This window comes from Episyrphus balteatus, chromosome 3 (assembly GCF_945859705.1).
Source record: "Episyrphus balteatus chromosome 3, idEpiBalt1.1, whole genome shotgun sequence".
NCBI classification, from domain to species: domain Eukaryota; kingdom Metazoa; phylum Arthropoda; class Insecta; order Diptera; family Syrphidae; genus Episyrphus; species Episyrphus balteatus.
In genome coordinates, this window is record NC_079136.1 from 86619248 (window position 1) to 86642016 (window position 22769).

The 22769-nt window shown below is 35.5% G+C and overlaps 2 protein-coding genes across 2 annotated transcripts; one reads left to right on the forward strand and one right to left on the reverse strand.

Moving 5' to 3' along the window:
- Positions 1 to 3609: 3609 nt before the first annotated feature.
- LOC129915464 (src substrate cortactin) lies at positions 3610 to 9996 on the reverse strand. Its single transcript, XM_055995013.1, has 5 exons — positions 9484 to 9996; positions 9028 to 9431; positions 5201 to 5322; positions 4285 to 5133; positions 3610 to 4226 (listed from the first exon to the last, which is right to left on the reverse strand). Exons 1-5 carry the CDS (start codon positions 9645 to 9647, stop codon positions 4134 to 4136), a joined length of 1632 nt encoding a protein of 543 aa, XP_055850988.1. The 5' UTR covers positions 9648 to 9996; the 3' UTR covers positions 3610 to 4133.
- A 9538-nt stretch (positions 9997 to 19534) lies between these two features.
- On the forward strand, positions 19535 to 21063 carry LOC129916098 (60S ribosomal protein L13a). The gene is made up of 3 exons (XM_055995880.1): positions 19535 to 19670; positions 19998 to 20238; positions 20626 to 21063. Exons 1-3 carry the CDS (start codon positions 19650 to 19652, stop codon positions 20979 to 20981), a joined length of 618 nt encoding a protein of 205 aa, XP_055851855.1. The 5' UTR covers positions 19535 to 19649; the 3' UTR covers positions 20982 to 21063.
- The last annotated feature ends 1706 nt before the right edge of the window (positions 21064 to 22769 follow it).

The following is a 22769-nucleotide window of genomic DNA, read 5'->3' on the forward strand; positions in this document are numbered from 1 at the left end:
TAGATCTTTTTATTACCTACAACTTTGCCATACAACTTTTTTCTATAGGATTTGTAGTTTTGCCGGAAATCGAGATATACCATTTTTTACCATTAAAAACTCAACCCACCCACTTCCCGAACTCGGCTCGCCCGTAATTTATTTTTCCTTTCATTCTTATCATATTCCCCTCCTTTTCCAATGGGTTTCATTCTACTATGATTTTTTTTGGTTTCAAAAATTATCGACCCTGGTCTAATAAGGTATTATCGAATATATAAAATCTTTTTAATTTGTACGAAAACGTGATCGAAAAAACGTTAGAGGCAATCAAAAGAATGAGTCTCAATAAAAATGTTTTATGATAACTCTTGTTAGTAGGGAGTTCTTCCAATAGATACCTAAAATGTAATTTTTTTAAATTACTGATAACGATGAGCTCGTTAACAAACTTACAAAGGACGAATAGTCATTGGATTATAATTACTGGAATTTTAATTAATACCCTTCAGAATTCTAGAGACTCGCATTGAAATGATTTCTTTTATTTTGATGAGATAAAATGGGTTTTAAAGTCATTCAAACACATTTTATCGCCAGTGATAAAAGTCACTGAACTACCTACATATTTATAATGATAGAGAAGTTGTTGTGCAAAATCTAAGATTTTGTTGTTTTATTATGAAACAATGTATGCGGTAGCGGTACGGGTTAAGCCTGGTACGCAGCTCGAGATAAATTTTAGCTCCCATACAAATTATCGAAAAATGTATTAGCCGAGCTAAATTGGATCCCATACAAATTATCGATAACTTGTATGGGAATTTTATCTCGCCTAAAATTTAGCTCGATCTGCGTATTATAGCGTTTTCGCTATAATACGCGTACCAGGCTTTAAGCCTGGTACGCAGCTCGCGCTAAATTTTAGCTCCCATACTCCCATACTAAAATGGATCCCATACAAATTATCGATAACTTGTATGGGAATTTTATCTCGGCTAAATTTTAGCGCGAGCAGCGTACCAGGCTTTACAATAAAAAATTATTCTTTTACTATGGATGCTCATTTGGAAGGAATAAAATACGTACTTACATGATGAAAACATTAATCGCGTGCACTATTGAGCATGCAATTAGAGAGGGTTCACTAGGGTGTATACGTAACTTTTTTTTGTAAATTTCATTTCTAATCTATCAATTAAAATTATGTTTAGTTATGTTTTTGTTTAGAGTTTAGATATTTCAATCAATAAAAGGGTAAGAAGAAGTGGTAGTGGACATCTATTTGCATATCGTGGGCGTAGAGTTCGATGTCAAATATTGTTTTTTTTTTCGTCCAATCCAACACTCAAAAGACAACTTTCGAATCTTCCTAGATCTATAAAACGAAAAACTTTGTTATTACTATGAGTTTTTTTTTTTAATTGGCATAGTAAAATACAAAATAATAATAATAATTATCATAATTAGTAACTACTTGAAAACACAAGTAGTAATCAAAAAATAGAAAAGGGGTAGGTATGTAGCCTATGTGAGTTTCTAAAGATAAAAATTTCAAGAGACCCACGCTTATCAGGGCACGCAATCCTTATCTTAAGCTCACTCAGACATTCAGCAAGGCCGGCGATGACACACAAATGCTTTAAATGAGTGGTTATGACAACGGTTCAACTATGTCATTTTTTATCACAAACATTTATTTAACTTAGGGGTATATTTCTATCAACATCACATAACAGTTATTCTAAGATTGTTTTTTAAATATTCAAATACATGTACGTTATTGGTTAAATGATAAGATTTATTTTATCAACTCTAGGTAGGTACAAGGTGCGGATTTATCTCAAGTGGAATTTTTGTAGGTTTTCTATTTAAAAGGAATCACACTACCTAAATTATTTGTATTCATATATATTTTTTGATATTTTATTGGAAATTAGATTTATCGTCAGCCCAGAATAGAAGTTGGATCTCGAAAATCATATTTGACATTTTGATGTATAAAACGATAGGAAGCGGCATAAGCATGAATGGGCAAAAATTATAAATTTTTAAGAAGGTTTTCAATCTTAATCACTGTCGTTATATTCTTTTTATAATTTTCGCAAATTTTATTTTGAATTCAATCCTAAGTGGGCTTGAGGTCAAGACCTCAACCCCACTTATTATTGAATTTGAATTCCAAAAAAGGTCAAAAAGATAGGAATTATTAATTTTATTTTGAATTAGCACCGCAAGTTTAGGAAAATGTGAGAGGTTTTAAAGAAGAAATATCTATCGCAGTATAATTTATCGATGTTTTATTTAAGGACATATTGAAAATTAAGTCAGTATAATGTATAATGATAGAGGCTTAAAACTTAGGCAATATTTTTGTATTTATTGAGAAACCCTATGCGAATCGAAATTCAAAAATGTTAAAAACTCCATAAAGATATTGGACAGCCTAAACGTACATGATTTCCATCAAAAATCGCCATTAATTATTTATTTTGTATGTGACACTTTTTTATTGAAAAATTTTAACGGTTAATGCAAATCATTATATTCAGGAAATCAGACCAGTTGATTTTTTTTTTTCAAATAAGATGTAGCACAAATGGTTCGGTTTAGAATATGTAAAAAAGCATAACTTCAGGTAAGGAAAAGCAATACTTGCCATAAATCAATGAAAATTCAAATCCACAGCAAATCTGTAGATTCAAATTGTTCCAATGCATTTATCTAAACTCAATTTTAGGGGAAAAAAATGTGAACCACAGCAAGTTTTTGTTGTTGCGACTCTGGTTTAGATTTTACTGACCCAATGATCCAAAATTACTGAAGCATTTTACAACATTCAAAAAAGGTGATGGTTTGTGGCATTTAATTGCTGACATTACTTTACTGATAGCAAAAAACGAGCGTACGTAGATAAACCTAGTTCTCAGCAGTTTTAACTTTTATTTTTGTTTTGCTTTTTACTGATCACTATAACTGGCCTCTTACTTGGTATTCGATACTAGAGTTCTTATCGTTGTGTACGATGTTAGCTTATCACGGTATTCCAAAAACCATAGGAGATTAAATCGTGTACCATGACATCGATAAAAAATAATAGCAGCAAGTCACTCCCACCATTTCATCAAATCAAGAAGCTAAAAAAATTCAGAACTAACAAAACAAACTAAAAACTTGCGAACGACACAGTTATCCTGACAGCAAAACTTATGAAAATATTTATAGAAGATGTGTATTGGTCTTAACGAATTATGCTGAAACACCAACTGAAGGTTTTCCACTAAAGAATCATCTAATAAAAAAAAAAAAAAATTTTTCCTGAAAATACTTATCGTGGAATTTTTTTTTTTTTGAAGAGAACTTTTTCATAATTTGAATTCATAAATTGCCGCAAGTAAGTTTTTGGGGAAAAGTTGTTTGTTTAAAAATCTTCTTTGTTTTTAATCTTTTTTTGTATGTTTTGGAATTCCGTCTCAGTCTTTCATCTTTAAAAAAGTTTCGTAGTTTAACTTTTTTTTTTATTTTAGGTTTTCAGGCTTTTTTGAATTCGAATTTCCAGATTCTGTCCGACACCATTTTTTTACAAGATATTAATGAAAATACACTCTTATTTATTTAATAAAACATGTATTTGCAGTTATTAAATAAAAATACAATAATATTTGTCACATAATTAACCAGTTCAAGTTTTAGACATCTAAAACGGTCATTTCTGTAAATTGGTATATGAACAAAATTTTTAAATTCCATCAATTCAGAGGAAATTTTTTTTGCCATCTCTAAGAAACCTGAACTGGCTTAGTAAAAAAATTTAAGAAATTTTCAACTTACATGCATTTAATAGTAGAATTAAAATTGTATGAACTAGAATGATTTTTTTCTCTATATTTATCAAAGGACACGAAGTAAAAAAATTTAAAAAAAGTTACAATAAACAAAAAATATAAAAAAAAGTTAAACAAAAAAATAAAATGTTATCACTTTTAAAACTCTTCGCTCTTACAAACTTTACACGTTTCTAGAGCACAAATACTGTTATCTTATCTAAATTTCAACAAAGTCTTTAATTTTTTCTAGCAGTTAATAGAGTTTTTTTTTTTCAGTTTGATGGAAGAATATGTTAATGTTTTTTGCAATAAAATTTAATAAGTAGTCTATGTCTCTTGTTGTTCAATTAATTGCACATAGTTAGCAGGGAACAAGCCGTGCCGATTCTTGCACATACCACGCCACCATCCTTCGTCAATCTGCGGAAAATTTTAATTTAATTAGTAAATTGAGAAAAAACAACTCAAAATTACTCACCATTTCAATGTGCGTTATGATATCATCAGGATCAAATGATATCTCATCATCGTCAGCTGCTTGATAGTCGTAGAGAGCAGTTGCCTTTATTCCAGTATCTTCGATGTAGTCAAGGTTGTCGGTGTTTGCATAAATTGATTCAACATTTTGTGCTTGGTGAGTATCAGTCAATTGAGCTTCTTCTTGATTTTGATAAATGGGTTCACTTATCGGTTGAACTTTTTCAACCTTCTCAGTTTGGACTTTTACTTCTTCATTAGCAATGATTGGCTGCTGGGCAAGTGGAGCTTTAGCTGGAGTTATATCAGGAACAACTTCAGGAACAACCTCTTTAACTCGTTCAACTTCTTTCTGAACTTCGACTGCAGGAATAAGGTCCGGTTGTACAGAAACTGGCTCTGGTGCATCTCGCGGTATAACAATTGGTTCCTTTCGCGGAGCAGGTTTATCGTCTGTTGGAGACTGCATCTTGTTAAATGCGTTAATTGCACTTCCAATTCCACCTGTACGTCCTGTTGTTATAGAAGTCGATCGAACCATTGGACGAGCTTCCTCAGATGCTTGTCGTGGTGTATTCTCAACTACTGTTTGCTTGGAAGCTTCCTCGCGATCTTTACGATCTTTTTCTTCACGTATCTTTTTCTGTTCGTCTGATCTCTTGCGAGTTTCTTCCTCGGAATTTTTAGCAAGATTTTCGAATTTCGCTCGAAGATTTGATGGTTTGGCTCCTTCAATGTTTGGCTTAACTTTTGTATAGGATGTTCCGATTTTGTTATTTTTATCGTCGTCAAAGCCTAGAGCTGATTTGTCCATACGATCTTTTTGAACTCCAAATTTTCCACCAAATCCCTGAATAATAATCAATTTTAAACAAACAAATGACACAATTAACTAATATAATATGAAAGTTACTTACAACTTTATGGTCCAGTTGGCTTTCATGCTTTTGAGGTTTTTCTATATGATCCCATCCAACAGCTGATTTATCTTTTCGATCTTCTTGAACACCAAACTTTCCTCCAAAGCCCTTCGAATAATCTGAAATTGTTTATTTTTAAGTAAAAATCTCTCAATTAAAAAAAAAACTAAATCGCCAGGCCAAAATTGAAAATCATCCAAAATATGTTGGAGATGCGAAAAACGGCTGGAGGAACCAAGTCAATCAAACATAAAAAATGATCCCCCAGACTCATCAACAACATCAATGTTTCCCCATTAAATTCACCAAGTCAGTAAGTTAATGTTAATCCAAACAAAGATCTGTCGATTATAACCGACGACAATCGCAATATCGATATATCATTTTGTCGACCGCCGAATGGCTCTTGTCAATTGTCGATCGACAATCGTAATAAGTACTAATGTCTGATTGTATTAAGCAAAGAAATTGCTTTAAATTTTGTTTGCGCAATGAATTTTCGATTGCGAAAACTTTGAGAATGTTGCTGAACCCCTCTAGGGATTAGGTATAGGTATAAATGTATTAAATGTTCAAAGAGGGCCGAGAAAACGTTTATCACACAGAATGTAAAGGACAACCAAACTCATCAACTGATAAGCAATACCTCAATGAAAACAAAGAACTGATGCTGGGATATCATTGATTGATAGTTTTAAAGTGAAGACCATTTGTGTTTGAGAAAAATTAAATCTCATTTGGAACCAGAAACTCGTAATTTTTTTTCAAAAAATACATCATTTCCATTTATTGCCAAATATCTTTCTCAAACTACCCATATATGCCTCACACTATGCAACTTCCATTACCCATTTGCTAAGCTTAAGAGACCCATATTTTGTATGCTATTTTCTCAATAAATAGATGAAGTCAAACAAGATAAATACAAGGTTCGTTTTGGTCATAATGGTTCGAATTATCTGCGGTTTGAACCAAAGCTCCATCATCTCCATGACACGAAATGCTAGATTTCGCCGTCCAAGAAATGTAATCGTCTCGACTTTTCTTTTCTACCTTTTTGAGACGCTGTTTGTTGACACGGTTTACTATTTGGCATACATAGGTTCGAAGAAACTCAGTCCCGTACTCAACACCTCGTTTGTGGTAAGTGTTGTTTGCATGGATTTAAAAAACTCTTTTTTGTCCAGAAATATCTTTAAAGTTTATAAAGGCTTTTCTTCAAAAGACTTTGTAAGAGAACAGTTTTTTGACCACCTGCTAGCCTGCAAAACTTCTAGTGACGATCAATGGACAATACTTACAAAACAAACCCTATTTGACGGTAAAAACACAAGCCAAGGGTTATGGCTGCGATATTTAAAAACCAAAATACCTTTTGGCTACCTTACCTTGGAACAAGTGCGAGGAGAATGGAAACTTGTAGTCCTCTGTCGACTACCAAGCATTCGACAGATACTGATGTTTCGTGAATTCATCGTTTTTTGTATTAAAAAAAAATTCAATCTCAAAGGGGACACCTGACCGATTATAAGATGTAAGCTCAGGAAGCGATGATGAGACAGGCGCGACCCTCTCACTAACTGAGTTATACATGCATGTCTCACTTGTTTCTGTCCATTACTACTTTTATCCCCTACAGAATCAGGAGATTCTGTAAAAGCTAAAACTGGTCTGTTATTAATCGGTTGAAAAAATGAATGAATGCTTCTATTACGGGAGCCAAGTCACTGGTAGATGCGGCAACTGTTGACCTTAACTCCTATTTTGCCTTTCCAAAAAAAAAAAACGAAAAAACGTGAGAGTGCAAAAAGGTGCAGGTACCAAGCCTGATACATTAGACTGATTCAAATTTTTTTTTTTGTTCAAAGTAATGACGAAAAAAATTCTGTAAAAGTTTCAGCTCTTAATATTAACATTAAGTACTGCCGCATCGCAAAATTCTATTTCCCGTATGATTTACATGGGAAAGATTGTGTTTTTGAGTTTGGAATTTTATAACTTTTTAATGGTTCATCAAAAAGGATAAATTTAATCATTGAACGCTCTACAAAAAAGCTCTTATTAATTTTTTTTGATAAACCGCCCCGTTTCGAAGTTATTCAACTTTAAAATATTAAATGTAATTTTTTCTTCATTTTTTCATTTAGAATTTTTTGACAAATTAGAATTATTCATTTTTTCAACTAAAAATTATTTTCACCATTTTTTCGCGTCGATTGTTTTAAAATTTTAAAAAAGCAGTTTTGTATAGCGTTCAATTTCGTACAAGAAAATGATTAAATTTAGCCTTTTCGATGAACCATTAAAAAGTTATAAAATTCCAAACTCAAAAACACAATCTTTCTTATGTAAATCATATATAGCAAATAGAAATTTGGGTTGAAACTTTTACAGAATTTTGTTTTCGTCATTTCCTACAACATTTTTGGTATTAGGTACTTTGAACAAAAAATTTTTTTTTTGAATCAGTCTAATAATACATACCCAACATGAGAACGAAAACTGTTGTGTTTGATTGTTGGTTATTGGGTTATTGGAATTGGTTTTTATAGCTTTAATTAAAAATTACTTTTATGAAACTTGTTCAGAGGGGGACAAATGCACCCATTGCCTCCCCCTGGATCCGCGCCTGCTATTGATGGGTATGAATAAACCACCAGATAAAAGTAAAGGTCCCCATATATATGTGTTGATCTTTTTTTGTTGCGAAATAGATTCATTTTACACAAAGTATTAAAAAAAAAAAACAATATTTAAACACGGGTAGTATAGCAAAATATTGGTGCAAAGTAAGTGATTTTCAAATTTTGCAAGAACTGCGAGGTCATACACAGTCTCTTAGAGGAGCAGGTTATCCGTGAAACACACGCAGGAGTCGATTTCTGCATTAATAAGGAATTAATGGTCGTACAAATAAGATAGATAGATAGATCTTTATTTTCGTTATTTGATTTACATTTGGTAAGCTACCGCACAGTTTACATACAGAGATTTGATAATGTGTACATTTTTTTCTTTTTTACTGAATCAGTATTTAAATATTTCTGATTTAAGGATTTGTTTTTAAATAAATATTTGAAGGAAAATACAACAAAAAACCTTCAATTTGAAATAAGTCGTACAAATAAGTTTTAAAGGATATGCAAAAGATTCTGTAAAATCGTTATTACATGGTTTCCTGTGTGAAGCATATGGCAAATATGCGAAATTAATAAAAGTAAAGTAAGAGAACTCAGTAAAGCGGACAGGCGTCATCAGTGCGGATGGGGAACGTTATTGGTAATAACAATTGATGTTAAAGAAAAACCCTGCGAATATGCAAATGTTATAGCTAAATTACCTTCCCCACAAAAGTGTGTGTGTTTTGTTTAAAATTGTCGAGATAAACACTCACAAAAAGATTTAATGGTAGAGTATTTACTTTAATTCGATACATCTTTGGATTTATTTTTTGTGACTTAGTTCCCTTCAACTTTGAGCCCTCCATATGTATAACCCGAATACAACTATCCAACATATGAATAACCTAAAAAGTGTGTAGATTCCTGGTTCGCTAAAAAAAAAAACAATTTTTTCAACAAAAAATAAAGTTCATTGTATGAAATGCACTGTTCAATGAACTGAACAGAATTATTCAAAATAAAACTTCAAAGTCACAAAACCCGTTTATCTCCTCATAAATAAATACACCAAACATTCATTACCAGTTTCAAGTGCATTTTCTCTTTGCTGTTAGTTTTTTTTTTTTTTCTACCCCCTCTTATCAAAATCAATTTATTTCAATTTACAACACAAATATAGTTTATTTTTATACTTGTTCTTACCTTTTTGTGATTCATGTTTTTCCACTTTTTCAACATGATCCCATCCCAAAGCAGATTTATCAACACGATCCGATTGAACACCAAATTTGCCACCAAATCCAGTAGCATAATCTTTTTGTGAACTATGCTTCTCTGTTTTTTCATTGTAATCCCAATTCACAGCTGATTTATCAACTCGATCTGTCTGAACCCCAAATTTACCCCCAAAACCATCACTGTAGTCTTTTTGGGAAGCATGCTTCTCAACTTTCCCAACATAATCATGGCCCATAGCCGATTTGTCCATACGATCAGTTTGAACACCAAATTTCCCTCCATAGCCGTAGCCAGGATTCAATTCTTCTATTTCTTTCTTTTTTCGATCTTGATCAGACTTTTCTGTTTCTTCACGTAATTGTTGCATACTGTAAATAAGAATTATAGTTCATATCTTTTATATTAATGTTATTTATCTACTTTATTGATCCAGCAGTTCGACCACTGCCTTCAATGGTCTTTGAACCCCATCGTTGTTCTTGTTCGGTGACATCGTTTATAAAATCCGGATCGGTTTCCCAATCGTCGTCATTGTCGTTGCTTTGTTCATTTTGAATTTGATGACCAGCAGAAGCTTTCCACATAATGAATGAATGAAAGTTGTTATATTTACTTGTGTATCTTTTTTATTTCACTCAAAAAAAAAAAAAAAATTGATGATAAGCCTTGTAACAGGGATTAAGGGGAGTGGCATTCAACTTTTATTTGCAAGGTTTTTTATTTCTCGGATTGTAATCGTTTGTAATGTAGGTAAATCAGGTATATTCTTTCCAAATTTGAGGATATATTTTTAACTTGTTTGATGTTGAGAAATTGAGAAAATTTATGGAAAAAAACAATTTGAATAAAACTGTACGATGCTGAGAGAAGAAATGATTCACTTTTTTATGAAAAAAAAAATATTTCTTTGAATTTTACGATACGAACACAATGACAGATCATTGACACTTAAGTTTGACACAAATTTGGTGACAGCGGAAAAACGATTTTTATACTGAGTGCGTTCAGCTAAAGAAAAAGTGTTTAAATACCAACGTTCCGTTTACTAAGGCGGCGCTTACACCATTGAAATAAAGAACGGAAGTACGAAAAAACCACAGTACACATAATAAGGTAATATATTCCGAACGTTGTCAAAATTTGTTTGTCAAAAATTGGAACCAATCTGTCAGGTCGGCCTTTAATTTTTATATTTCAATCGCAGTAAACAGGAAATTTGTTTTTGTTTTAATTTATAAAATGTCATTTAAAAATATTATAAATTGAAAAATAACAAATTTTCTTCGTGTTTCATCGCGGAAAATGGTAAATAATTGTTTAAAAATTAGTGATGTGCGTGGTTTATCGGTTTTTGTGCGTTTTTCGTCAGTATTTTAAACAATTAAGAATTCGGTAGCTGACATTGGTCACCAAAGTGTCATGTTTTGACAATCTGGCGACCAATGTCAGTTCGGAATATATTACCTTTTTATGTGTACTGTGCGAAAAAACTAGATTTCATTAAGGCTTGGCCACACCGGAGGGTATGCGGTAGCGGTACGGGTAGCGGTAACGATATTTGTATGAAAAAAATTCCACATCTGAACGTTGATGTGTCAGTTTGGAATTTTTTTCATACAAGTACCGTTACCTCTACCCGTACCGCTACCGCATACCCTCCGGTGTGGCCAAGCCTTTAAGGCTTGGTCACACCGAAGGGTACATGCGGTGGCGGTACGGGTACTTGTATGAAAAAAAATTCCAAACTGACACATCAACGTTTAAAGGCTTGGCCACACCGGGGAGGTATGCTGCAGTGGTCCAGGTAATTGTGTGAAAAAAATTCCACACCTAAACGTTGACTCTCCAGTTTGGATTTGTTTTCATACAATTACCGGTACCACTACCGAATACCTACTTTCCACACTGAGCTAAATTTTAGCTCGTTCAGGCTTAAAGGCTTGGCCACATCGGAGGGTACGCGGTAGCGGTATGGGTAGAGGTAGCGGTACTTGTATGAACAAAATTTCAGACTGACATATCAACTTTCAGATGTGGAATTTTTTTTAGGTGTGGAACATTGTTCAATGTTCATGCAATTACCCGTATCACTACCGCATATACCCTTCGTTGTGCTCAAACCTTTAAGGCTAGACCACACCGGAGGGTATATGCGGTAGCGGTACGGGTAGCGGTGAGGGTACTTGTATGAAAAAAATTCCAAACTGACACATCAACGTTCAGGTGTGGAATTTTTTTAGTACAAATATCGTTACCGCTATACCGCATATACCCTCCGGTGTGGCCAAGCCTTTAAGGTTTAAGCCTAGTACGCTCCCATACTTGTATGAAAAAAAAATCCAAACTGACACATCAACGTTCAGATATAGATTTTTTTAAATACAACCCAACTAGCACAACAGCTTCTATAAATTGAAATCTCGTAGGTTCTACTTTGTATACAGCTTGTATTGAGCTTGCTTCAGAATTTAACTGCTTATAGAAGTTCGGACTTGTTTAACAACTTCTAATAAGTTGTTTAAATACTAATAAAGAAACTTAAACGAAAAAAACTTGTTTTTCTTACTAGCCTGTTTAATGAATTTATAGAAGCTTTACAGAAATTACCAAGTTTTGTATTTGATTTTTGGTTTTGATATTAAATAATCAAGCTCGGACACTTTTTGGTTTTGACATTGAATAATTTAGCTCGGACATTTTTTTTGCTATTTGAACTGATTAAGTTTTTGATTTCATTAATGAATATTGTAATGTTTTATTCCGGGTTCACAATAAAACTTATTTCGTTTATTTTAACTTCCACTTATCTTTCCGTTCAAATAAGAACACACTTTATTTCAAATCAATTTACTTTTATTATTCGCTCAAACAAACACACTTTTCAATCACTTTATTTACTACTAACAATTTCCAACACTTTATTTCACTTTGTACTGTACTCTTTCACATTCAAGATTAAACTGTGTCCGGTCGGTGTCCACGCTGCCCTTTTATACCTGAAATTCGGAATTCGAGAATGTCTTCGAAGGTTCTCGTCTTTGCTTCTCGAAGCTTCCTTTCCAAGAGGGGGCGCTTCATACTTCCAGTCCAGTGGGATATTTTGGGATATTCAGCAGTCGAGGAAATTTCTTTGGATGCGTTCAGAGGGTAGTTTCTTAATTACTAAAGGTCCGTTCACATTTCTACCTTTACTGTAGCAGGTAGTGTGTTCAGACTTTTATCTTAAAAGTAGTTCGTTCATCGTTACATTGCCCCCCTCTTAGGATTGTTCGTCCCGAACAACTCCATTGCTTCTTTCACCATTATAACGATGTAAACGGTCACAATGAACTACCTTTAATTTGCCTCTTACCCCTCTCTGTATACGGTAAACCACGTCGTTGATTCTGGTTATTACTGTGTAAGGGCCTTCCCAGTTTTGTTGTAGCTTCGGTGATAGTCCCTTTTGTCGGTGGGGATTGTAAAACCACACAAGTTCTCCTTCTTGAAACCCTGTTGCTGTCGCTCGCGCGTCATATCTTGTTTTCATCCTGTCACTAGACGCTTTTATATTTGTCCTTGTCCGTTGGTGAATGTCAGCCAGTGTTTCTTTCAGGTTATCAACATACTCATCTATTTCCTGTGGCTCATTTGGAACACATCCGAATTTTATCTCACTTGGCAGCCGTATTGTAGAACCAAAAAGGACTTCCGATGGTGTATGTCCAGTGGAACTATGTGTTGCACTTCTATAAGCCATCAAGAATAATGGAATATGTCGATCCCAGTCTCGTTGATTATCGTTGACTACTTTTGACAGGTTTTCTTTAAGTGTCCTGTTAAATCGCTCAACCATCCCATCAGATTGTGGATGAAGCGGTGTTGTTCGCGTCTTCTTGATGCCAAGGAGTGAGCAAACCTCTTGAAAAATCTTAGATTCGAAGTTCCTTCCTTGGTCGGAATGAAGTTCCATGGGTACTCCGAACCTGCTCACCCAATGAAAGACAATCTTATCCACAACTGTTTTGGTTTCCTGGTTTGGGATGGCAAATGCCTCAGGCCACTTGCTGAAGTAATCCATCACTACGAGGATATACCGGTTTCCTTTGTTGGTTTCGGGAAAAGGACCTGCCACGTCTATTGCAATCCTCTCAAAAGGTGTGCCCACATTGTACTGATGCATCTTGCTTTGCATTTTTCTAGCTGGTCCTTTGCTAGCGGCACAAGTATCACATTTTCGGCACCACTTTTCAACGTCTTCTCTCATACGTAACCAGTAGAATTGCTGGCGTACCTTTTCCAGCGTCTTGTTGATGCCTAAATGGCCTCCAGAAGTTCCCTCGTGCATCTCTCGGAGAACATCATTAACCTTTGACTGAGGTACGATTAGTTGCATTACATAAGATTTACCATCTGCGGATTCCCACTTACGCCTGAGTAACCCTTCTTGCACATGAAGTGAGTCCCATTGTGCCCAATATGCTTTGAGATTGGGGCTTCGGTCGGAGATGTCGGCCCATTCTGGTTTCTCTTCATGTTCCTTCCATGCAAGGATGGGTTCGATGTCCGAATCTTCCTGTTGGGCCATCCTGAGTTCTTCATTACTCCAGCCGCAAATGGGATCAGCTCTCGTTCTTCTTACAGCGACAACTTCCTTTTCCTCTAGCCGTGTGCAATGCTTGCAGTCTTGCTTGCACGGGCGCCGAGATAATGCGTCTGCATTTGAATGTAGCTTTCCTCTTCGATGTTGAATCTGACATTGATACGTCTGGAGTATCTCGATCCATCTTGCTACTTGACCCTCTGGATTTTTGAAGTTCAAAAGCCAATTTAGTGCACCATGATCTGTGCGAAGAAGGAACTTCTGTCCATAGATGTACTTATGGAAGTGCTTTGTTGCCAATACCAGAGCTAGAAGTTCCCTTCTGGTCACGCAATAGTTTCTTTCTTGTTTCGAGAGTACCTTGCTGAAATAGGCAACGACCTTTTCTTCTCCGTCATGAACTTGCGATAAAACAGCACCAACTCCAACATTACTTGCATCTGCGTCAATGATGAATTGTTTGCCTGGAGTCGGATAGGCCAACACAGGAGCTTCACATAACCGTAGCTTCAGTTCCTGAAAGCTTTTCTCACACTCACCTGACCATTTAAAGGGTTTACCCTTCTCCGTAAGCTGGTGCAAGCTTTTGGCGATTCTCGCAAAATCCTTCACGAACCGTCGATAGTACGTTGCCAGACCGAGGAAACTCCGAAGTTGATGCTTGTCCTGAGGGGTTGGCCAATTCTTCACAGTGTCAACTTTTTCTGGATCAGTCATTACTCCTTGGGATGAGATGATATGCCCCAAATATTTAACCTCGGTCTTGAAAAGTGCACATTTCTTTGGATTCAACTTAAGATGTGCTTCTCGTAGCCTCTGGAATACAGCCTTTAGGTTTTCACAATGGTCATTAAATGTTTTTCCGTAAACGATGACATCATCCAAATAGACTAGGCAAGATTTCCAGGTTAATCCATTCAAAACGCACTCCATCAAGCGCTCAAAAGTAGCTGGGGCATTACATAGCCCAAACGGCATGACATTAAACTGCCACAGACCATTTCCTGTGGAGAAAGCCGTCTTTTCCCGATCTTCTGGATGGATTTCTACCTGCCAGTAGCCACTCTTCAAATCCAACGTCGAAAACCATTGTGCTCCTTCCATTGCATCTAGAGTATCGCTGATTCTTGGCAGTGGGTAGCTGTCTTTCTTCGTCACATCATTCAGCCTGCGGTAGTCGACACAAAATCGAGTGCTTCCATCCTTCTTTTTGACGAGAACTACCGGTGATGCCCAAGGGCTTTTGGAATTTTCGATCAGCCCGTCTTTCTTCATTGTCGATATCATTTCTTCAACTTCACCTTGTTTGGCCAAGGGGAGACGTCTTGCTGGTTGACGAATCGGCCTAGCGTCTCCTGTATCGATTCGATGCTGCACCAGTTGTGTTCGGCCGTATTGCCCGCTGGGTGAAGAGAAGATATCAGCATATTCATGAAGAAGCCTTCCAGCAACACTAAGTTGATGTTGACTCAAGTTGTCTGATTTGAGAATTTGAGTTTTTAGTTTCTCCGAGTTCAAAGTCATCTGTGTGTCCACCTCGTTGATCTTAGTTATTGCGGCCACAGATTCACATTGTCCAACAACTTCTCCTTTCTTAAGCTTGATTGGGTACGGTTTGATGTTAAGTATCCGTACAGGCACCATGTTGTTCTTTGGTGCCACAAGAGTCTTCCCGATGATGATGTTTTCGGAACTCTGCTCAACTTCTGGTTCGACCATGAGGTATCGATGGCTTCCACAGTTCCCCTTTAACTTCGTCCACACAAAAACTTCTGAAGAAGGAGGCAAGCACATATCTTCTTTGATGACAGTTCTAATTGTTGTTGAATTTTCGTTGCCATAGACCATTGGGATCTCCACATTTCTGTATTTCAGGACTTGATTACCGATATCCAAAATGATTCCATGCTCCTTCATAAAGTCGATTCCAATGATGCACTCGTCACATATATCTGCCACCAAAAACACATGCGAAAACTCTAGTTCTGCCATACGGATCGTAAGACGAACTTCACCGTACACCCTTGCTGCTTCTCCTGTGGCGGTCTTCAGACGGTAGCTGTTGGTGTTATGTAGCCACGTCATCTTCACCAAGTCTCTTCGTACAATAGAGGCAGTGGCACCGGTGTCAATTGTAGCCACGTGTTGGTTGTTATTTATGGTTGCCTCTACTGTCAGACTTTTGTTGTCTCGTTTAGTCTGTGAGACTTGAATTGTGGTTCTGGGGCCATCGATACCAGAAACCAGCTTCTGCCCCTCGAAGTTGGTTCTTACTCGTTTCGAATGGGAATCAAGTTGAGGATGAGCGTTGGTTGTATCGCTTACCTGTTGTTGGGCAATATTCCTGTTTCCACAGTGTTGGCAAGCAGTTCTTCTTGGTGGCAATCTGCACTGCCGCTGGAGATGTCCGGTCTTGTTACAGTTCCAGCATCGAGCAGCTCCGTCTCGCTGGTTTCTTTGGAATACGAGTTTTTGACAAGAGCATTCCTCCACTCCAACTTCTCTTACCCGATGAACACCTTGAGAAGCCTGTTCTGCTGCTTCCATAGTTAGTGCGAACGCTAATGCTTCAGGAAGGGAACGTTTTCCAGCTGTTCGAATTGCTCGCTGAAGATTTATATCAGATACAGCACGTACAAAGGCTTCTGTCGCAAACTGATTGATAATGTCGTCTCCTGCTGTCGGATATGCCAGATGAGCCAACCTTTCAATATCTGCTTGAAGTTGTTGCAGAGTTTCTCCTCTTTTCTGGACTCTTGTATTCAGTTGGACGCGGAAGACTTCCTGCATATGGCCATCTCCAAAGCGTTTTTCAATGACCTGGACAAGAGCGTTAAAGTTACCATTCTTTTCTGGTGGTAACGTTTGTAACAACTCAGCAGCAGGACCTCTAAGAGCAAGAGTCAGCGCTATACATTTGTCTTCGTCATCCCAGCCATTTGTTGTGGCAGCTGCCTCAAACTGTTTCTTGTAGATCGACCAAGAACTTTGTCCATCAAAGGTTGGTGGATGCATTTCTTTCTTCTTTAAATACTCACCAGAATTTTCTCGCACCTTAATTTTTCGAACTTTGTCAAGTTCTTCGGTAAAACTTTGCATTTTAACTTCCATTCCTTTCAATTTGTCATCGAATTTTATTTCTACTTTCTCGAGTTTTTCTTCAACTTTCTCGAACTTTTCTTGAGATTGTTTTTCAACACCTTTGATGGAAGCATCAAGAGCAACGAACTTGTTCTCGATAGCATCAAGCTTACCTTCGATGAGGTTTTTCTGTTCATCCAGAAGGTTCTTTTGGGTTTCCAATTTTTCGAGAAGATTCTGTTGTTCACTCTTTTGTTCTGTTCGTTGCGCCTCGATTTTTTCTAGAACACTACTCTGTTGTTTTTCTATTTGTTCGAGAACATTCTTCTGTTCATCCTTTTGTTCTTTACGTTGTTGTTCCATTTGATCTTTCTGTTCTTCAAATTTTGCAAGGAGAACAGCCATCATGGATGATATATCGGAACTAGTACTTACTCGTTCTTCTATCATTTCAACTTCGAATTGAAATGTATCCAAATCTTCGTTTTTCTGGGTTAAATAATCCTGTAGACGAATAATGAGATCATTTTTCGATCCAGCAGTAGGAAGACCTCGCTTAGTTAATTCCGCCTTCAACTCAGTCAAACTTAACTGATTTAGTGTTTTACCCATTTTAACTTTTCAAAACGCGAGCACTTTCTTATTTCGAAATGTTTTACACTTTGTTTATTGTTAAAACACACGCGCACTTTTTATTTTATTCGCGAAATTATCTGATTCGCACAAATAAATAAGTTTTATTCCACTTTTCTGACACCAATGTAATGTTTTATTCCGGGTTCACAATAAAACTTATTTCGTTTATTTTAACTTCCACTTATCTTTCCGTTCAAATAAGAACACACTTTATTTCAAATCAATTTACTTTTATTATTCGCTCAAACAAACACACTTTTCAATCACTTTATTTACTACTAACAATTTCCAACACTTTATTTCACTTTGTACTGTACTCTTTCACATTCAAGATTAAACTGTGTCCGGTCGGTGTCCACGCTGCCCTTTTATACCTGAAATTCGGAATTCGAGAATGTCTTCGAAGGTTCTCGTCTTTGCTTCTCGAAGCTTCCTTTCCAAGAGGGGGCGCTTCATACTTCCAGTCCAGTGGGATATTTTGGGATATTCAGCAGTCGAGGGAATTTCTTTGGATGCGTTCAGAGGGTAGTTTCTTAATTACTAAAGGTCCGTTCACATTTCTACCTTTACTGTAGCAGGTAGTGTGTTCAGACTTTTATCTTAAAAGTAGTTCGTTCATCGTTACAATATACTAGGATGGCCGAGTGGGTAGAGTGGTGGACTACCACCAAGCAGATACGAAGTTCGATTCCTGGGTGTGGTAAAAAAATTATATACTTTTAAAATTATTATTAATAGATATACTAAAAACTAATGGAATGTTATATATAATATCAGATCAAAAGCTAAAATCCATGATTTAAAACCAGTTAAAAAAGAATTCTTTTTTGTTTTTGTAGTTTTTTTTTAATTTCGATAAGACATGTATTAAAGAGATATACAGGCTCTTCCGAAGCTATCTGTCAAATCTCAAAGTTTCGGTAGAGCTTCGGTAAAGCTTCGTTTAAGATCCTTATAGAGGGTCAAATTTGTATAACGTTCTCCTTTTTCCATGCCCAACAACTTTACTAAAGTTTAAAAGAAGCTGAAATGTAGCTTTTGTAGTACCTTAACCGAAGCTGAAATGTTAGTTGGGAAGTACCAGTACCGCTACCCAAACCGCTCGCCACGCATACTTCCAAGTGTGGTCATGCCTTAAACGACTGCTAAATTTGTTTACCACCCCAAAAGAAAAAAAAAAGAGTGTTGAATTTTGTATTAACAACTCAGTTTTGTATACTCAAACCCAGTATCCCTACTAACAAATTTTGCTTCTATAATGATTTACAGAAGCAACAATTGCATCTGTAAAGCTTTATAGAAGCAAAATTGTTTGTCGGGATACGCTGCTGATGCGAAACGAAATTTTTCGTCGGTTTCCCCGAGGACAACGAAATGCTCGCTAAATCTTGACGGAAAAATATTTACAAATCAAAAAACATAAATAACAAAAAACAAACACGCATCTCAGAAAAGCATGCAATGACTAAATGAACAACAAAAAAACTCAAATTAAGTCAAGCTAATCGGATATTTCAAATTTGTGAGATAAAATTCTATAATTTTCAGAATTATTTTTCCTATACAGCTCATTTCCACCGATAGAAAATTCTACGGTTTCTATGCAGAACGAAAAGTTGAACGAAATTTTTCGTTTACGATTTCGTTGTGTCATTTTTGTAAGGGCCAGTTGTACAAATATTTAATCCGTGGATCAGCAACTTTTATCTTCTGAAATCGGTAGCAAGGCTGAAGTTTAGCACTGGTTCAAGGTTCCTATATGTAGAAATAGCCACATCCATGCTTGAACCGAAGTTGACCCGCAGCTAATCCGCCGAAATCGGAGGGTTAAATTCCTGAACCAAGGCTGATCCACCTTTGTACATCTGGCACTAAGGGATTTTTCGTTTCGCATCAGCAGCGTACTCATGTTTCACCGTGTAAATCTACTTTCAACTCAAAATGAAACAAGTAATCTGTTGACACCTTAAGAAACTATTTGCATTTTGCCTTTTAACTGAATATTCTCTGTAAAATTTCGTATTTATTCTTATTTTGGACCTTATTTTCATTTAAAATTTATTTTTCAAACCATTTTTAATTTTTAAAAAGTATAATTTTTAATTTTCCCAAAGAAAAAACAAAAAAAAATTATTTGTATCCCAAATTCCACTTTTCATTTCATTCCTCATATTTCACCCAATTCAGTATCATTCCAACCGATTCAAAAACATTCACTGAAAACGAAACACCACTTCCGTCCGTCTGACTTTCTGATCGGCCATTTCTTTCCGTGCGGTTCTTAAACATGAGTGGTTTAAATAACAGGGTAAGTTGCGATTTTTTCATAGAAAAACTATGATAAATTGCATAAAAACTGGATAAAACTGTTTAAAAAATATAGCTTTATTGTGTTGTGAAAAAATAATGGAAAAATATTTACGTGTTTCGTGGAAAAATGATTGAAAAAACTACTCCTCTACACGCTATGAACAATCTTCTTGTGTGTTACACGTGCATAGAGTAAGAGCGAGTGTGGCTATAAATTTCCATGAAAAATTTCAACAAAATGTCAAAAGAGCTTTATAATTTTTTGAACAAAATTATTTTCATTGTGAAAAAGTGACACTATAATAATGTGAATTTTTCTTTGCAGACCGTTGTTATTGATGGTCGTGGCCATTTGGTCGGCCGATTGGCATCTGTATGTGCTAAATACCTGTTACAAGGCGGCAAAGTCGCTGTTGTACGATGCGAGGAGCTTAATCTCTCCGGACATTTCTACAGGAACAAGATAAAGTATCTGTCTTACCTACGCAAGAGGTGTAACATCAACCCCGCCCGCGGTCCCTTCCATTTCCGTGCCCCTTCAAGAATTTTCTACAAGGCTGTTAGAGGTAAGTTCTTCAGTCACTTTAGAAGCTAATTCATCTCTTTGATTGTGTTTATATGATGATTATTTTTATCTTACCTACATTATTTGATTGTAAACCATGAAACTAAACTATTCTGATATTCACATTGCTTTCATATACAATTTCTATTAAGGAATTTAGAGATTTCTAACATTTTTGTTTCTTTTCTTTCTTTGCAGGTATGTAATCGTTGTAAACCATTTGTTACTTTCCATTCCCCTTTACAATGATGTTAAACACATCTTACCTACATTATTTGAAAGAGCTATGTAACAAAAATCGAACTGAGAGTTTTTAAATTCATTCTTTCTTAAAATTCCAATCAAAAACCTTTTTTCTAACAACAAAAAAAATGAATTTTATTTCTAGGTATGGTACCACACAAAACAAAGCGTGGACAAGCTGCTTTGTCTCGTCTACGTGTCTTTGATGGTATTCCACCACCATACGACAAGAAGCGTCGCGTTTGTGTACCAATCGCTATGCGAGTGTTGACCCTCCGTTCTGACCGCAAATACTGCCAAGTCGGTCGTCTGTCCAGCGAAGTTGGATGGCATTATCAAGATGTTGTGAAGAGTTTGGAGAGGAAGCGCAAGGCTAAGTTGCGTGTCACACTTAAACACAACAGAATCATGAAGAAATTGACGGTGAAGGCACGCGAAAATATTGCAAAGGCAGCCGAACCCTTCAACAAGATCATTCAGTCTTATGGTTACGAATGTTAGTTTCGTAGTATGCCGTAAATGTACTGTTAATTTTTAAATATGGTAAATAAAAATTTGAAGAGATGGATTTTTCATATTTGGATTTGTTTTAGTTTTATTTTTTTTTGGATTCTAAAATATGTAATCACTTTAGAAAATCAACGACTTTAATTTATCAATAGGTGTGCCCCAATTGGTCTCGTTCAAGATTAATGGGGCTCAAATACCTACGATGTTTGAATTCCTATATAGGATGCTTTAGATTGTATTTTCAATTTGTTTCAAACGATGATGTTGGTCACAAAGCATTGCTTGATAATGAAGTTTTGTTTCATTCAAATTAGTACCTAGGGTAAAGGCACCAGTATCCGGACAGTGTTAGTATCCGGACACTGTGATATTTTTGCGATTAATAGGTAAATCATCCTAATAAATTCAAATATAACCACAAATATACTTTCTCTGATGTATTTCACATATAAATGCAAAGTTTCAAGCAGATAACCTGACGGGTTTAAGAGATATACTTCAGTTAAGTGTCCGACATCAAGGGTGAGGTTGTGAAAATGATTTTTTGTAAGAAAAAAATAGTGGAAGCATTTGAAAAAACTAAGAAAATTCAGACCTGTTTATTAATTTTATTATAAAAGGAAATTGTTAGTTTTCAGTAAATATGATACATTTTGATAATTAATTAAAAAAATAGTCAAAAAGTTTTTTTTAAACTATATTTTTTAGTGTCCGGATACCAAAACTGAAATTAAAGACTTTTTTTAGTTCACGGACACAGTGTCCGGATACTGAAAATATGAGGGAAAAGGAAAAATCGCTTTTTTAGGGTCTTAAAGTGTAGTTTGGGACATATTTTGGGTTTTAATGCAAGAGAATTGCATTTCTCTCAATGTTTCAGTATTCGGACAGGGTAACCTAAGTTAAAATATGTGTGTCCGGATACTGAAAAACTAGATTCAGTTTCCGGACACCCTTGTTTTTAATGCAATTTTAAGTGTTTTTTACTTTTAAACTTGCTATCTTATACGGAATGAATTAAAAAAACATCAAAGACCATAGAGGATACAAGGATTTATATAAATCCAATTCTAGCTTTGAGAGAAGCTGAAAACATTAGTAGGCAAGGAACAGCAGTTTTTAGACAAGAGAGCATTATAAAATAGTTTGAATAGCTCTAAAATTATTTAAAAAGTATTGACCAGGAACATATTTCCATTTATGACTAGAGTATGATATTAATTGGCGATGCAACCAGTTTTTGTCTCTACCCAAAGACTAGCTATCACGGAAAACTTTACTTCTGGTATATTTAATCATAATATAGTTAATTATATTAGAAATTAGTTAAATGTACCAGAAATAAAGTTAAATATACCAGAAGTTAAGTTATCCCTTCGTTATTTTCTCTGTGTAGCCTCCTTGGGCTGAGAAGCGAAACCTTTGTTGATTATGTTGCAAACTGCGGACACAAACGCTTGCTTGATAACAAAGTGGAACATCCTGTGATGGACATAAGTCACATTTAACACTAAAGTTGAGTGAATTTTGTTCCAAAAATCTAGTTTTTTTGTACGTATGGCCACCGAACAAAACTCACATCATGCTGTCAATGTTAGTGTCTTTAAACCCCCCTAATCTGTTTGAGAGATAACAATTCATGATTGGATTTAGTTGAAGCACTTCCAAACTGAATTTTTCACCAATTTTAAATGAAGCAATAATGAAAAATATGGATATGGTGGTAACAATGTGATGTTATTGAGGAATGAGGAACCCTAAATTTTGTTGTCACCTTCA

Coding starts and splice junctions, on each gene's coding strand:
- LOC129915464 (XM_055995013.1), bottom strand. CDS start 9,647: ATGTGGAAAGCTTCTGCTGGTCATCAAATTCAAAATGAACAAAGCAAC. Junction 5,323..9,027: donor AAAACATGAATCACAAAAAG/GTAAGAACAAGT, acceptor AAACAATTTCAG/ATTATTCGAAGGGCTTTGGA. Junction 5,134..5,200: donor GCCAACTGGACCATAAAGTT/GTAAGTAACTTT, acceptor ATTATTATTCAG/GGATTTGGTGGAAAATTTGG.
- LOC129916098 (XM_055995880.1), top strand. CDS start 19,650: ATGAGTGGTTTAAATAACAGG. Junction 19,671..19,997: donor TGAGTGGTTTAAATAACAGG/GTAAGTTGCGAT, acceptor TTTTCTTTGCAG/ACCGTTGTTATTGATGGTCG. Junction 20,239..20,625: donor TTTCTACAAGGCTGTTAGAG/GTAAGTTCTTCA, acceptor TTTTATTTCTAG/GTATGGTACCACACAAAACA.